Source organism: Scyliorhinus canicula, chromosome 13, assembly GCF_902713615.1.
Source record: "Scyliorhinus canicula chromosome 13, sScyCan1.1, whole genome shotgun sequence".
NCBI classification, from domain to species: Eukaryota; Metazoa; Chordata; class Chondrichthyes; order Carcharhiniformes; family Scyliorhinidae; genus Scyliorhinus; species Scyliorhinus canicula.
The window spans coordinates 152,759,786-152,777,846 of NC_052158.1; the positions used below are offsets into that span (position 1 = coordinate 152,759,786).

Consider the following 18,061-nt stretch of genomic DNA (forward strand, 5'->3'; position numbering starts at 1 on the left):
CACCACTAGTAACTGGACACCAGTCAGAGCATTTCCCATCAACCACCACTCTTTGTCGTCTATCAGCTAGCCAATTTCTGATCCAAACTGCTAAATCACCCTGAATCCCATGCCTCTGTATTTTCTGCAATAGCCTACCGTGGGGAACCTTATCAAATGCTTTACTGAAATCCATATACACCACATCAACTGCTTTATCCACATCCACCTGTTTGGTCACCTTCTCGAAGAACTCAATAAGGTTTGTGAGGCACGACCTACCCGTCACAAAACCGTGTTGACTATCTCCAATCAAATTATTTGTTTCCAGATGATTATACATCCTATCTCTTATAAACCTTTCCAAGACTTTTCCCACAACAGAAGTAAGGCTCACTGGTCTATAGTTACCGGGGTTATCTCTACTCCCCTTCTTGTACAAGGGGACAACATTTGCTATCCTCCAGTCCTCTGGCACTATTCCTGTAGACAAAGATTACTTAAAGATCAAAGCCAAAGGCTCAGCAATCTCCTCCCTAGCTTCCCAGAGAATCCTAGGATAAATCCCATCCGGCCCAGGGGACTTATCTATTTTCACACTTTCCAGAATTGCTAACACCTCCTCCTTATGAACCTCAAGCCCTTCTAGTCTAGTAGCCTGTATCTCTGTATTCTCCTCGACAACATTGTCTTTTTCCTGTGTGAATACAGACGAAAAATACTCATTTAGCACCTCTCCTATCTCCTCGGACTCTACGCACAACTTCCCACTACTGTCCTTGACTGGCCCTACTCTTACCTTAGTCATTCTTTTATTCCTGACATACCTATAGAAAGCTTTAGGGTTATCCTTGATCCTACCTGCCAAAGACTTCTCATGTCCTCGCTTGGCTCTTCTTAGCTCTCTCTTAGAGCCTTCCTAGCTAACTTGCAACTCTCAGGCGACCCAACTGAACCATCACATCTCATCTTCACATAAGCCTCCTTCTACCTCTTGACAAGTGTTTCAACTGCTTTAGTAACCCATGGTTCCCTCACTCTACCACTTCCTCCCTGCCTAGCAGGTACATACTTATCAAGGACACGCAGTAGCTGTTCCTTGAACATGCTCCACATTTCCATTGTGTCCATTCCCTGCAGTTTTCCTCTCCAGGCGATGCATCCTAAGTCTTGCCTCATCGCATCATAATTGCCTTTCCCCCAGCAATAACTCTTGCCCTGCGGTTTATACCTATCCCTTTCCATCGCTAAAGTAAACGTAATCGAATTGTGGTCACTATCACCAAAATGCTCACCTACCTCCAAATCTAACACCTGTCCTGGTTCATTACCCAGTACCAAATCCAATACGGCCTCGCCTCTTGTTGGCCTATCTACATACTGCATCAGGAAACCCTCCTGCACACATTGGACAAAAACGGATCCATCTAAAGTACTCGAACTATAGTGTTTCCAGTCAATATTTGGAAAGTTGAAGTCCCCCATAACAACTACCCTGTTATTTTCGCTCCTATCCAGAATCATCTTTGCAATCCTTTCCTCTACATCTCTGGAACTTTTCAGAGCCCTATAGAAAAGCCCTAACAGGGTGACCTCTCCTTTCCTGTTTCTTAACTCAGCCCATACTACCTCAGTATTCGAGTCCTCATCAAATGTCCTCTCAGCCACCGTAATACTGTCCTTGACTAACAGTGCCACCCCTCCCCCTCTCTTACCACCTTCCCTGAACTTACTGAAATATCTAAACCCCGGCACCTGCAACAACCATTCCTCGCCCTGCTCTATCCATGTCTCCGAAATGGCCACAACATCAAAGTCCCAGGTACTAACCCATGCCGCAAGCTCACCCACCTTATTCCGGATGCTCCTGGCATTGAAGTAGACACACTTTAGACCACCTTCCTTCCTGCCGGTACATTCCTGCAACTTTGAAACCTTACTCATGACCTCACTACTCTCAGCTTCTTGTGTACTGGAGCTACAATTCTGGTTCCCAATCCCCTGCTGAACTAGTTTAAACCCTCCCGAAGAGCATTAGCAAACCTCCCCCCGAGGATATTAGTACCCCTCTGGTCCAGGTGTAGACCACCCTGTTTGTAGAGGTCCCACCTACCCTAGAATGATCCCCAATTGTCCAGGAATCTGAAACCCTCCCTCCTGCACCATCCCTGCAGCCACCTATTCAACTGCTCTCTCTCCCTATTCCTCGACTCGCTGGCACGGGTAACAACCCAGAGATAATAACTCTTTGTTCTAGCTCTAAGTTTCCACCCTAGCTCCCTGAATTCCTGCCTTACATCCCTATCCCTTTTCCTACCTATGTTGTTGGTACCTATGTGGACCACGACTTGAGGCTGCTCCCCCTCCCCTTAAGGATCCCGAAAACACGATCTGAGACATCGTGGACCCTGGCACCTGGGAGGCAACACACCAACCGCGAGTCTCTCTCGTTCCCACAGAATCTCCTATCTATCCCCCTAACTATGGAGTCTCCAATGACTAATGTTCTACTCCTTTCCCCCCTTCCCTTCTGAGCAACAGGGACAGACTCTGTGCCAGAGACCTGTACCCCATGGCTGACCCCTGTTAAATCGTCCCCCCAACAGTATCCAAAGTGATATGCCTGTTACTAAGGGGAACGACCACAGGGGATCCCTGTACTGACTGCTTACCCCCAGCCCCTCTCACCGTCACCCATCTATCTTTATTCTTTGGCGTAACTACCTCCCTGAAGCTTCTATCTATGACCCCCTCTGCCTCCAGAATGATCCGAAGTTCATCCAGCTCCAGTTCCCTAACACGGTTTTTGAGGAGCTGGAGTTGGGTGCACTTCCCACAGATGAAATCAGCAGGGACACTGACGGCGTCCCTCACCTCAAACATTCTGCAGGAGGAGCATTGTACTGCCTTCCCTGACATCACCTCTAGATTTAAAAAAAACAAGAAAAAGAAAGGAAGAGCTTACCTGATATTCCCTCAAACCCTGCTCCCGCTGAAAGGTAAGCAAATTTAAAGGCACTCACTCACCTTCACGACAGGTCCCTGCTGCCGCTTCCCAACCACCGTGGTTTTTTTTTTGGTTAGAGGAGGGGGTAGGGGGGAAACACTGAGGAAGTGTTTTGGGTTTAACTGTCACTTGACAACAGCCCCTTGCACAAAGTTCCCCTGAAGCATCCATTTTAACCCAACCCTTTTAACTGTTTTCTTTATTAATTTCCCCCACCCCCAAGCAAAACTGCAAATAAGCAAAGAGCCCAAACAGGAAACATTGAGGTAAAGCATGCAAAAACAACAAACGATAGAAAAGATACATTCCGAAACGAGAGAGACAGCACATATACTTATAAGCTCTAACATGAGTCCAAACGACCTCCGCTCAGGGCCAGCCCTTGCTTCTTGACAGCGCCTTTACCCTTTAGGAACAGTCAGCACTTTGATATATTTGGATAAACAGTAGCTTCACTCGGGGGAAAAACAGTACCGTAGCTTTGGGAGAGTACGGAGAAGATTTGCCAGAATGGTATCCAGGATGACTTCTGATATGTCGAGAGATTAGAGAAGCTGGGATTGTGCTTCGCAGTGTAGAGAAAGGGAGGTTTATAAATATGTTTGGAATTATAGGACTTTTTGTTTGAGCAAATGAGTTGGAATTTGGCAGATTAGCAGAGGGCATAAATTAAAGATAATTGGCCAATGAACAGAGGGGAGATGAGAATGCTTTTATGCAACGAGTTATAATCTGTGATGCACAGAATCTCAGAATTGTTACGGTGCAGAAGGAAGTCATTTGGCCCATCACGTCTGCATGCCTGAAAGTGGTGGCGAAAGCAGATCCAGCCAGAAGTTGGTGTCATACCTGGAACAAAGGAAGATGGTTGTGATTGGAGGTCAATCATCTCAGCTCCAGGAGTTCAAAGAATCATAGAATTTACAGTGCAGAAGGAGGCCATTCGGCCCATCAAGTCTGCACTGGCCCTTACAAAGACCACCCTACTTAAGCCCGCATATCTACCCTATCCCTGTAACCCAGTAACCCCCACTTAACCTGTTTTGGACACTAAGGGCAATTTAGCGTAGCCAATCCACCTAACCCGCACATCTTTGGGCTGGGAAGGAACTGGCGCCTGTTCGGGTACACAGAGGGAGAATTCAGAATGTCCAATTCACCTAACAAGCCCATCTTTCAGGACTTGTGGGAGGAAACCGGAACACCCGGAGGAAACCCACGCAGACACGGGGAGAACGTGCAGACAGTGACCCAGCCTGGAATCGAACCTGGGACCCTGAAGCTGTGAAGCAATTGTGCTAACCACTATGCTACCTTGCTGCCCTTGTTTGTTGAGTTCCTCAGGACAGTGTCCTAGCCCCTACCATCTTCAACTGCTTCATCAATCACCTCCCATCATAAGGTCAGAAGTGGGGATGTTTGCGGATGACTGCACAATGTTCAGCACCATTCACGACTCCTCAGATAATGAAGCAGTCCATGTCCAAATGCAGCAAGACCTGGACAATATCCAGGCATGGGCTGGCAAGTTACATTCGCGCAACACAAGTGCCAGGCAATGACCATCTCCTACAAAAGATGATCTAACCATCGCCCTTTCCATTCAATCGCATCAGCATTGCTGAACCCCCACAATCAACATCCTGGGTTACTATTGATCCGAAACTGAACTGAACTAGCCATGTTAATACTGTGGATACCAGGGCAGGTCAAAGGCTAGGAATCTTACGGCGAGTAACTCATCTCCTGAAATCCCCGCCCCAAAACCTGTCCACCATCTACAAGGCGCAAGTCAGGAGTGCAATGAAATGCTCCCCATTTGCTTGGAATAGTGCAGCTCCAACAACACTTGAAGCTCGACACCATCCAGGGCAAAACCTACTTGATCGATTTCCCCTTCCACGAACATTCAAACCCTCTCTCGCCCATAAACAGTGGCAGCTGTTTCGACCATCTACAAGATGCACTGCAGTAACTTGCCATGGTTCCTTTGACAGCACCTTCCAAACCCACAGCCACTACCATCTAGAAGAACAAGAGCAGTAGATACCTGGGAACCCCACCTGGAAGTTCTCCTTCAAATCACTCCGTCCTCACTGTTGCTGGGGCAAAATCCTGGAACTCCCTCCCTAACAGCACAGTGGGTGTACCCACACATCAGGGACTGCAGCGGTTCAAGAAGGCAACTCACCACCACCTTCTGAAGGGCAACTAGGGATGGGCAATAAGTACTGGCCTAACCAGTGATGCCCACATCCTGTAAATGGATTTTTAAAAAACAGCTTTTTCTTTCCCATTTAGCATTTTGTAGTGGTGTGAGCCAGTTTTTTCAAAATTGAGGAACTTTTTGACTGGCTGCAGAGAAGTGACATTGTATCCAGAATGAGTGGTGCTGTACCTTCCAAGGTGCTGTACAGTGAAGCACAAATTCAGCTTAACAGGAACATTGCTGTGGGAAATCAATGGCACCCTATCAATAGAACTAAAAACTGGATTGGGTGTTTCACGTACATTGCAGGCGAACACTTGGTACGCATTTTAATTCTCCTTTGCACCTATAATTAAATGATTGCGTAGACCCCTATTTCAGCAGTTAAAAGTTCAATATTTCGGAGTGCAGACTGGAATATTGCACCATAAAATATAAGTCTATTCCCATGCAGGTTTTTAAAATCTGTTGACAGGTTAAAGAACTCACTTTGAAAACAGACTCCACGCTGCTTTTATATTTCAGGCAATGTTGGAACCAAGCAATGCAAGACTAATCTCCATAAGGATTCACATTATTTTTTGCATTCAGGCAATATTGGTGGTCTGAGTGTTTTTTTCTATAGTCTTTTTTTCTTTTACTTGCACCTTCAATCAGTCACCTGAGCAGTGTACTTGTGTGTTACCAGGGGAGAACTATCCGGTTCAGCTGTGAGGCTTTTCGGTTAAGACTCATTAACTAGACTCCTAATGAATGGCAAGTCCAATGACTGCACCCTAGTACCAGCCTTTAGGCTGCTAGTGGGCAGCAGTGGGATGAAAAAACGTAGCATAGGATCAGCTTAGAGGTGTGGCCCTGTTCCATGACGTTTCCATATCTGCTAAATTAGACCATGCCATTTAATTGGGTTTTGCCAGAAAATATAACCATGCATGTGCTGCTTCATTCCAAGGAAGTCTGGATCCCTGTCGCTGTGTCACAGCTTTTGGGCTCAGGTTGCACTTTTGAGATTTGAGTATGATATTGAGTCTGACACTCTAGTGGTATACTGGGAGGGGGGGTGCACTTTTGGATGAGACATTTTAAACCAAAGCCCTGTTTGGTGCCTCATGAATGTTAAAGATCCCGTGGCATGATTCAAATTAGAGCCTTCAAGTTCTCACTGTTTTCCTGCTCAATATTTTAAACTAGACCAACGGCAAGTTACAAATGATCTGTTCATTATCATATTGCTCATTGTGGTAGTTTGATGTCTGCAAATTGATTTCTATTTTTACCGCATTACAACAATTAACTTCAAAAGTACCTAATTGGTTAGCCCCTTGGTGTCCAAAGATGTGCAGGTTAGGTGGGTTACGGAGATGGGGGTAGCAAAGTGGGGCCTGGATGGGGTGCTCTTTTAGAGGGTTGGTGCAGACACGATGGACCGAATGGCCTCCTGCACTGTTGGGACCCTATAAAAAGGGGTGTCACGGTTGCACAGTTGTTAGCACTGCTGCCTTACAGCACCAGGGACCTGGGTTCAATTCTGACATCGGGTGACTGCGGGGTTGCTCCCCATGTCCATGTGGGTTTCCTCTGGGTACTCTAGTTTCCTCTCACAGTCCAATGATGTGCAGGTTAGGTGGATTGGCCATGCTAAATTGCCCTTAGTGTCCAAAGGTTAGGTGGGGTTACAGAGATGGGGTGGTGGATTGGGCCTGAGATGCTCTTTTGGAGGGTTGGTATGGACTCAATGGGCCAAGCGGCCTCTGCTTGCACTGCAGGGGTTCTATAAAGCCGTTGATGTGCTGTGATGGTGAAATAAATAAAACCATAAAAATGTATAAATGGAGCTCTCCTTTGCTGCTAACCTGTGCTCTACTAATTTTAAGATGGTTAATGGGACGGTGCAGAGAGAGTTGTTTTGCATCTGACTTGTTTTAATACTAGTAAACTTAATTAAAATCTGTGTTTGAGCATATGTTTCTCCTCATTAAATGAAAGTTCACTCGCTATATCGGCTGAATGTTATTATAACTAGTGATCAACCAGTGTAGGTGTCAGGACTGTGGTTTCAATGTTGAGTGTTTATGCAATCGTACGTTACTTTCCAGCTCCAAAATACTTTATGAAGTTACACAAGCCTTCTCCCACCTAGCTTCATCTAACTCCATCAGCACAGCCTATTACTTTCTCCCTCATGCTTACCTAGCTTTCCCTTAAATGCATCTATACTATATGTTTGTGTCTAATCTAGGAGAGCTAACCACATATTGAATGAGGTAATGATCTGTTTTCAGTTGAGGGATGCTGTTGTGGGATTAGCCCAGGTAAGGTTCCCTACTCCCTTTAGAATCGTGCTGTCGGATCTTTTATATCCACCTGAGAATATAGATTGAGTCTTTGGTCAATGGCTCATCTAAAAGATTGTGCCTTTGCCAGTCATCTGAAAATGACCTGCAGTGTATATGTACTTTAGGTAGGATGTGAATGAACATTCGCCTGATTTTTTTTAATACTGAGTGGTTAACATATGAAACTCTCAATACAAAGTGTTATTGGGGCAAGTAACATAAACTAATTTAAGGGGAATCTAGAAACATAATTGAGGGAATAAAGAATGGAAAGATGTACTGGTAGGATGAGGTGAAGTTGTGGGGGGGGGGGGGGGGGGGAGACTTGTGTGGTAAGTAAAACAAGATCAGTTGCACCAAATTGACTGCTTGTGTTAATTTTATGTACTTCAGTGCCAGTTTTTAAATAAAGAATATAGCATTAGACACTGCTGCCCATTGTTCCTGCATTCCTACTCTTTACTGTGTCCAGTTTCACAAAATCCCTTTGTGATCTAAATAAAACTGACTTGCTGTCTGGGAGTGACTTGCTGCAGTAACAGTGCATTTCAGCTGCTGTCTTATCAGAAAATTTGCGCAACCTTGTTTTGTTTGTAGTTGTCCATCCTGTCCTTGACTTATGAACCAGTGTAGTATGTGCATTTTTGTTTCCTACCTCTGTTGTAACTGCTTTTTCTCCTGGCTCATTGCTGAGCTTGGGGAGGGAGGCAGAGTAAAAAGCATCGACTCATGAGGGAAGCTGATATTGTAGAAAGGAAGCAAACTCACAATAATGCCTTCTCTCCTTTTAGACAAGCACACTTCCTCCATGGCCCATCTCCTGATACACACTTTGGACCAAAAGCCTCCATTCTGCAGAACTCCACCAGCATCATGTGAGTAAAAATCATCGTTTCCGCTCCAAGATTTTGTTGAACTGAATTCCAGACAATTGAGTTTCATCTGATCTTTTGAAGTCAGTTTCTTAACTTTGAAAGCTGCAGCTTTATTGTGCAGTCGAGGGAATTTGCGGTCAGTGAATGCATTTTTGCATCAGTCTGAGAAACAGTTCGGAGTGTGAACAAAAACAGCATTTAGCTACTCTCCGATCTAAGAGGTTGCCTTGCATCACTTTGGAGTTTGCGTTACACCGTGTAAAGCCACGTTTCAAAGGAGCTCAGGTGGTGCCTTCAGATGCTGAGCCGCCAGCTCAAGGAATGGCATTGTGGTTATTCCCGAGCAAGCAAGGTGCTACTGCCAGGTGAAGCAAGTAGCAAGCACTGGCACCCTTGCGATCTGCATTGGTGTGTATCCTGGATAAAGCTGCAGATTGTTTGTACGGACCTGTCCTTTGTCATCCAAGAAATATACCTGGCTCAAACTGCACATTCGTGAGCAAGTGCAAATGTGTGAACATTTTCAGATTGCACCCTGCAGCTAAACGAGGTAAATTCAGAACCCAGGCAAGCACACTGATTCGCAGAACCAAAATCAGTGGAAGCAGTTGCACGAATAAGTAGGCAGTTGTATTGTCTTTGCATCTGATTCTCCGATATGGTGCTGTGGGTGGGCAGCCTCAATTATTCTAACTGCTCAATTTCCAACCACATGATGCTTTTACCCGCTAAGCTTTTTTTAAATAAATTTCGAGTACCCAATTCTTTTTTTTTCCAATTAAGGGGCAATTTAGGTGGTCAACCCACCTAACCTACACATCTTTGGGTTGTGGGGGTGAAACCCATGAAGACACTGGGAGAATGTGTGCAAACTCCGCACGGACAGCGCCCCAGAGCCGGGATTCGAACCTGGGTCCTCAGCGCCGGAGTCCCACTGTGCCACATGTCACACCTTCCGCTAAGCTTTTAACGCTATTCATTAGGAGATGAGGAAGAGACGGCACCATTCATGTTGCAAAAGAGTTAATTTTAACAAACTTACTGGGCAAGAAGCCAGTGAGATTGCACAGAATACCAGTTTTATCGTTTTATCCCGCTCAATTGACTTCAGTGGAGAGCAAAATTGGGCAGAGTGTAAAATGAATGTTGTATCCAATCCTGTCAATTCCCTAATTTTTTTATATATATTTTTATTGGTGTTTTTTCAATTTTTAAAAATAACACAACAAACCCTCAACTGGTACAGTCCAGCATAAATGCTTCTCCATACATGAATAGAGAAAAGGACAGGAGAACAACACAGCAAGTTCAGCTTAATCATTAAACTTGGTGCCTCCGTGTATACATGGAAAAATGATGAACAGATAAGCGAGAGAATGAGGGAGAGGAGGATAAAGCTGCATTTTGTTCTCCTTAAATTCCGAGTACCCAATTCTTTTATTTTCAATTAAGGGGCAATTTAGCATGGCCATCTTTGGGTCGTGGGGGTGAGACCCACGCAGATACAGGGTGAATGTGCAAACTCCATACGGTCAGTGACCCAGGGCTGGGATCGAACCAATATTGTGGCTAACCACTGCGCCACCATGCTTTTCTCCAAAGCCACAAAAACATGATAAAATGGTGCTCAACTTCAAATAGTGATTGCTTATACAGCCAAATAAAATACAGAATAAGATAAAAGATGAATAGCACAAGAGCTCCTGAAAATGCAGCCACTGCTGCACTTGCATCCTATCATCTTCAGTTCCCCTAATTTTAACAAAAATTGCCCTGCAGTAACCCTGTGAAGCGTTTTGGGGTGTTTTACTGTGTTAAATAGGCTATGTAAACGCAAGCTGATGAGGGGGCAAACAAAGTTGTTTTTCTTTCAATAAAATCTACAATATGGTGGATTCTGTTCTTCTATATTCATGTGTTGGGATCCTCGGTTTGTGGAAAGGCTTTATTTATTTTGTTCTAATTCTGTTCAGGCACATTCAGGATCCAACTAGTCAAAGGTTGACCTGGGACAAGCCACCGACAAACGTACTGGTCATCAAAAAAGTCAAGGACGAAGCACTTCTGGAGCCATTCAAAGAACTGTGCTCCTTCCTCATTGAGGTGAGACAGGACACTTGACACCACAAAGGATCTGACAGCCACTTTCTCGTACCTTTTGGTGGTGGGTTTGTACCTACCCTTATTTTCCTCACAATAAGGAGATTCAGTAGGTTGGACAGCATCTGTGGAGAAAAAGTATCAATGCTTCTGGTTTCATCAGAACGGAAAGAAATTGGAGATGCAGCAGGTTAAGTAAGTATAGAGGAAGTAAGAGTGGGGGATTGCGGAGAACCAAAGGGAGATTGTGATATAAAGTGCAAGGCAGGAGAGATTAAATGATGAGGAATAATGGTGGAAGACAAAATATAGGTTAATGGCACAAATAAAGAAACAAAACATGGGTGTGGAGCTTTGCATACTTATTTGCAATGGCACAAATGACAAAACCATAGCTCAAGAAATCATCTTTATCCTGCTGGTTCCTCGAGCTGCTGTCTGCAAAACTGTGGGAACCAAGGGTATAATCTGATACTTTTGAACTAATTGTTGAGCCCTGCAGGCCATAAAGTGCCAAATCGGAAGATGCTCCCCGAGCTTGCTTTGAGCTTCACTGAAACATGCAGGAACTAAGAACGGTTCAAGTAAGAGTGCGGTGGAGAATTAAAATGACCTCAGCTGAAGCTCAGAGTAAGGGTTGCGGACTGAATGAAGATGTGCTGAGTGATTGCCAATGTGTTTCCCCATTGTCAAAGAAGCCACATTGTAAGCAACGAATACTGTATACTCAGTTGAAAGTAGCCCAAGTAAACTCTTGTTTCATCTGTTGTTGAGCTCCTGGATGTTGGGAAGGGAGGAGGTTAATGGACAAGTGTAGCATCTCCTATTCTTGCATGAGAAGATGGGCTGGGGGGGGTACGCGATGTTGCGGATAATTTAGGAGAGGAGCAGGCTTTGCTGCTTGGTCTGTTCCAGAATGCTGAAAGGAGAGGGGAAGATGTTTTTGGTGGTGGTGTCATGCTGGAAATGGCGGAAAGCGTGGAAGATGATCATAAATTTGGAAGTTGTGGATGGTTCAGGCGCAGACTTCAGCCAGTTCCTTTGTGCCGTCTTCATCTTTTGTGAGAACAGAAATTCAACCTTGTGCATGTAGATTGGCAATAGCAATAGCAACGAGATGCTTGTTTTACTCGGCACTGGATGTTCCTGGGCAGAAAGTTGACAACCCCGTGTGCTTGTGGCATGTTTTTAATGTGCTATCACAGGTTAGGCACAGCAGCGAGTCTTTCCATTTGGAGTCCACTGTAAATTAATAACTGACTCTGGGGTCTCAAAATCAAAAGGAATTTTCCACCACCACTTCTCTTTCCAAATCTGAAACTTCTCTTTCCAAATCTGAAACTTCTCTCATTTGCTACTTCCCTGCATATAACACACATGGGCTTTGCATACTTATTTGCAATGGCACAAATGACAAAACAATAGCTCAAGAAATCATTTTTGTCCTGCTGGTTCCCGAGTTGAGATGCTTCCTTGTAGGTTGTTAACCAGAGGCCTTGGAGCTCCTAACACGAACACTGCTCTGTCCTGCCCTGGACATTCCTAAGCAGCGCACTCTGTTGTGAGATCCTCTCCAATAGGTATACTGCTCATTTGTGTTTCTTGCCGTCTTGGAAGAAAATAATCATCTTCACAGTCCTTGCTTACCAGCAGGTAGAAAATGAAAGAAGCACGCTTGATGTCAAGTTTAAGTGCAGGGCGCGTGACCTGCTCACAGCTGCTGCTTCTGGCCCAAAGTCTGCACAGAGCCTCATCTTCTCGTTTAAAATGCGGCAGCGGCAGGCATTGTCAAAAAAAATGCCAGTAACAACTGTTGGGCGCTTCTCCCGCAAGCCTCCTGACATCAGTCCTCCTGACACCCGCCTGCCATCCACTGGGGCGGCGGCGGGGGAAGGGGGGAGCGGGTGGAGGGGGAGGGGGCACACCACACCACACCACACCACCTCACACCACCTCACACCACACTTCCTGGTCCACACACAAACTTTTAGGTAGCTCAACGGTTGTGCAGCTTGAGAGAACATTGCCAGAGGAGAATGGTTGGTGGATAAGGACTCGCTATGCCTTGTTCATTTGAAGGTGGTATAGAGAATTGGGACATCCATGGCAGAAGGGAGATGTTTCGTGACGGGAACCGGAAAAAGGCTCGAGAGGCTAAATTACTTTGTCATGTCCCTTTATTTCTAAGTGACTGAGGAGATCTGTAGAGTTATGGATTTGGCAGGAGGAGACTGGCTAAGGGTAGTCTAGATTGGAAGAAATCAGGTCAGTGGGACAGGCTGAAATGATGGGGGTTGCCAGGGCAATCCCCTTTGTGATCTTGGAAAGGAGATGGAAGCAAACACTGTAGGATTAGGGGACTGAGATCGGGAAGATCGGCAATGGAGATAGGATCCTTACAGTGCAGAAAGAGGCCAATTAGCCTATCGAATCTGTAACTACCCTATCTCGGCCCTAGCCCCGTAAGCTCATCTAACCTGCACATCTTTGGATTGTGGAGGAAACCAGAGCAACCAGAGCAAACCCACGCAGACACTGGGAGAACTTGCAAATTCCATGGCCAGAATCTAACCCTGGGTCCCTGGTGCTTTGAGGCAGCTGTGCTAACCATTGTGCTGCAATACTAATCGGTGACAGGGACCCAGGTTCAATTCCGACCTTGGATGACTGTGAAGTTTGTATATTCTCCCTGTGTTTGCGTGGGTTTCCTCCAGATGCTCCGGTTTCGTCCCACAATTCAAAGATGTGTGGATTAGGTGGATTGGTCATGCTAAATTTCCCGTAATGCCCAATGCTTAGTTGGCGTTATGGTGTTGCAGGGGTCGGGTGGGGGAGCAGTGCTCTTTTCAGAGGGTCGGTGTACATTCAATGGGCAGAAAGGCCTCCTGTACTGTAAGGATTCTATGATTCTAACCACTACTACTGTTCTGCCCTCCTCCGTGCCCTCAATGGCTATGTCATTGACAGCCTGGGAGACTGAGTTGTGGGATCCTGATCCAGGGGAAGTTGGGAGATAGTGTGAGAGAGCTGGGGTTCAGCTTGTGCAAGGTTGAAATGAAATGAAAATCGCTTATTGTCACAAGTAGGCTTCAAATGAAGTTACTGTGAAAAGCCCCTAGTCACCACATTCCGGCGCCTGTTCGGGGAGGCTGATACGGGAATTGAACCGTGCTGCTGGCCTGCCTGGGTCTGCTTTCAAAGCCAGCGATTTGGCCCTGTGCTAAACAGCCCCTTTCTGAGAGTGGGCAATCAAAACAAAAGCACAGCACCAGCCTTGGCAGCAGGTTCAATGGCCGTGCTTGGGGTTGAGAATCTGAGAATGGAGCACAGGTTGCTGCTCTCACATTGGCAGTTCCCAACAAAACGTTCTAGAGAGGTTTAAGTGATCAGAATTAAGAAAATGGGAGAAAGATCTGCTCTACATGAGAGAGATTCCTGACCAAAAAAATGGATATGGAGGCAAAGAGGATGGAAAAGCTTGAGGTGGAGCGTACGATGAAGCTGAGACATTTTCTGAGGATTCTAATTTCCTGTTTATTTTGCTGGGTTAAAGTAGAAAACTTCTGCCCTGTTTATTGTGATAGGTTAATAATATTTTTCATTCTGTTTATGATGGCACATCAATAGAAAGTGCTACTTCTACTGGCCTGTGGCAAAATACCTTTTATCTTAGTGCCCCTTTGAATCTTGTCACAGCAATTCTGTTGAGGAAAAAATCAGTCGTAGTTTAGATCCCAGCACCAAGCTTATTTTCATATGTTGTCATGGATTTCATTGATTGTTCAAAATGATATGATGCTGTGAGACTGATTCAATTTGCATGTAACTGACAATTTCGTCTGGAGAGGTCAGATCTAGGAAGATTTCAGTTGCGCTTTTAAATCTAGGATCTAAAAAATACCTTTCCATTTAATTGGGCAAATTTAGAAAATACTGTAAGAAGTCTTGTAATAGGTTAAAGTCCAACAGGTTTGTTTTGAATCACTAGCTTTCGGAGTGCATCAGGTGATCTGAGGAAGGAGCTTCGCTCTGAAAGCTAGTGATTGGAAACAAACCTGTTGGACTTTAACCTCGTGTTGTAAGACTTCCTACTGTGCTCACCCCAGTCCAATGCTGGCATCACCACATCTTTAAAAAAAATACCATGAAAGCAGTCTTTTGAAATCGCCACACAAACTGCCAGTCAGCACTTGGGTCAGTTTTGTTCCAATGCCTGGGAACATAGGTACTGGAGCAGGTCATTAAGTCCCCTCTAGCCTGTTCTTCCATTCAGCTAGATCATGCCTCAACTGTTCCTCAACTTTGTTTATCTGTCTCTTTTCCTTATCTCTCAGCTGACCTCAAAACATTCTGACAGCTTATGGAAAATATCCATGCAAAGGGAATGTCCTTCCAGAATGGGAGGGTTTTTTTCAAGAATTTAAACTTCTTTTGAGGAACATAGCTTTTTTCATGTTTTGCACATTTTCCTTGGGCACCATGATGCTTGAGAAACAAGAGGTTTCTGAGTACGTGAAGTGATTTTGATGCTTTTTGTAATCCTGCCAAAAGAAACCAGAATACTACACGCCAAGGCACAAATGATGGATCTCTCCAGAGAATTTATTACCAGCCTCTAATGTTTGCAGATTTACCATCCTAAGTAGATTATATCCCAACTGAATTGTGTGTTGCTGTGTTGCAAAGCAAGTCTGCATGAGTGATGCATTTGAAGGAATAATAAATAACCTGTTGTGTATGGGTTTAAATTATGCACTCGTTCCCCCCCCCCCCCGCTCTGCTTCCCACACAAATGAGCAGGTTGACAGTACCTTGCAGCAAAGTGTCCCTTGGCAGCTTTTCTTCGCAGCAAGGAAAATGGGTGGAATAGTTGGAATTTCAAGTGAATGTATGCTTTTTTTTCATATTTTCTTTTTCCTTTTACTCCAGGAGAAGCACTTGGTTGTGTTTGTTGAGAAGAAGGTGGTGGATGATGCAGCACTCGCTAAAGATGCAAACTTTGAACCCATCCGGCAGCAGCTCAGTCCTTTCCGAGAAGGTGAGATGGGGGAAACTCGGGGAGTGTTACTTGCTGGGCAGATCTATAAATGTTGGAAATGCATACCAAATCAATGAATCCATGAAAAGCTCGGGAGAACATTTAGATTTGGGGAAGAGTTCAACTGAGAAGGAAAATATTATATTTTTCTGAAAACCAAGTGTTACTGGAACGGTTGACCTAACATTTCCTCGTTCAGCTGCTAATGGGTCCCATTGTGTAATTTCTCTATTACCTTTGAGTTGCGTATCAAGAAATCAATGAACTTTTAGTTTAGACTCCATATAACGCTCCTCATCTACTTCAGATGACCCTGTGCTAAAAATGTAATTGGAAGACGAGAAATGGCCCTGGCTGATTTGTCCAGACATTATTCAGGCATTGCCATCATGTTGCTGAAATAATAGTTGTAATTAGCTCACCCACTTTGTTTAAATCTCAGGTTACGATGAGTTGTCTGGCTGCATAGACCTAATCATTTGCCTGGGTGGTGACGGCACACTGCTATACGCCTCCTCGCTCTTCCAGGTATTTGACCAGTCTTATCTGAAACGTTTATGCCTCTTTTATGTTAGGAAACTCAGAAAAGTTAGATTAAAGTGCAAGGGTCTCTTTTGATGTATGGCAATAATTAAGAAGTTCAGAAAATGACCACAGCCGCTGGAAAATCTTCTGTTTGGTGTGCATTCTGGCTAACTATACTTGAGGAGTTTCCCATCTTTTGTATAAGACTCTAGGGGAAAAGACTATGACCTACGTATAGAAGTTTCAGCAATCATTTCCGCTCCAGAGAACAAGGTTTGAATTAAATATGCTGACAAGTTATGCCACTACTGCACACTGACGGGGAATGGGAACTTGAGAGGGGAGTAGTGTCTGATCATGATGCACAGCAGTATTGGGTCAGGAGCAAGTTGTGTTCTTTTCCCTTGTCTCTGAGCTGGATTGAAAAGAAAATGAGTGGTTGTGAGAAGGTTTACTTGTGATTACTATTGAAGTTCCTTGGTGCGATGGGATAATTCACAGACAACTGGACATAATAGCCACATGTACTGTTCAGAAATTATAAACATGCACAGTTCGTCTCCAGATAGCCAGTTAGTGAAGGATGGTTCCCCAACAAGTAATTCACCAGCCCGACTTGGAAATGTATCACTCATTCTTCACTGTAGCTGGGTTAAATCCTGGAACTGTCTCCCTAATAGCACTGTGGGTGCACCTATGCCATGTGGATTGCAGCGATTCAAGAAGGCAGCTCACCACCACCTCGAGGGAAATTAGAGATGGGTAACAAATGACTGAGCCAGTGAAACCCACATCCCGTAAAATACGAATGAAAAAAAATGTCTCATTATAATACTCTTTTAATTGGTACAATAGCACATTGTTTAGCACTGTGGCTTCACAGCGCCAGGGTCCCAGGTTCGATTCCTGCTTGGGTCACTGTCTGTGGGGAGTCTGCACGTTTTCCCCTAGTCTGCGTGGGTTTTTTCCGGGTGCTCCGGTTTCCTCCCACAAATCCCAAAAGACGTGCTCCTTGAGTGAATTGGACATTCTGAATTCTCCCTCTGTGTACCTGAACAAGTGCCAGAATGTGGCAACTAAGGGCTTTTCACAGTAACTTCATTGCAGTGTTAATGTAAACCTACCTGTGACAATAAAGATTAATATTATCCAAAAATCTATTGGAATTCCACCGGGAATCCATCCTGTCCTGGTGCCTTTCCCGTTTGCACCTTCTCTATTGCTGTCCGAATCTGCTCCAGCCCTCTGGCTCTTCTAACCCTGCCCCGCCAGCAAACGACTGGCTTTCACCCCGTATTCGTCTACTTCCCCCTTTGCTCGCTTTAACTGATGCATTGCTTTCCCTGTAGACAAAAGATCAATCCGTGTCTGCAGTTCCTTTCCACTGAACAAAAGCTCTGGAGTGGTACCTTTAGCTTGCTTCCTATCCACTTCCAAATTTTAATCTACCAGCCGCTGCCGCTCCTCCCTTCCCTCCCTATCCGCGTGTGCCTTACCCCTTACCACCACTTCGGTGCCTCCGAAACCACCGACGCCAATGGTCCCCATAATAAAGAAGTCAGTCCTTGAGTCCACATTATGCACTGGCAAAATAAAGGAATACTCAATTCCCTGGATGTAAGAACTGCCACGGGTCCGCTCCCCATATCCTTCATAAACTCGCCAACACCTTCCCCACCTGACTCGGCCAACCCTTTTGAAGCCTGACCTGGTCCTTCACCCTCAAGTGTGTTTCCTACAACAGCACCATGTCAACTCTCAAGCTCTCCAAATGTGAGAAAACTCGCCTGTTTCACCGGTCCACCCAACCCCCAAATGATACATGGTACCAGTTGGACTGGGGATTTCCCTCCCCCGGGCCTCTTCACAAAAGCCCCAGTTGCAGAAGGTGGGAAATGGTGTTCCACAGGATCATTGCTGGGGCCACTGTTCATAATTTAAGTTAACAATTTGGACCTTAGAATCAAAAGCAAGATGTCTAAATTTACAGAA

The 18,061-nt window shown here is 45.0% G+C and overlaps 1 protein-coding gene across 2 annotated transcripts in view; it reads left to right on the top strand.

The window, feature by feature from the left end:
* The window catches only part of LOC119975711 (NAD kinase-like), a 60,571-nt gene that overhangs the window by 21,350 nt on the left and 21,160 nt on the right, over positions 1-18,061 (top strand). For both annotated transcript variants that reach the window (XM_038815525.1, XM_038815526.1), the window contains 4 exons: positions 8,323-8,406; positions 10,380-10,509; positions 15,436-15,544; positions 15,987-16,072. In XM_038815525.1, coding sequence (XP_038671453.1) covers positions 8,323-8,406; positions 10,380-10,509; positions 15,436-15,544; positions 15,987-16,072 — 409 coding nt within the window. The remainder of the gene's footprint in view (positions 1-8,322; positions 8,407-10,379; positions 10,510-15,435; positions 15,545-15,986; positions 16,073-18,061) is intronic.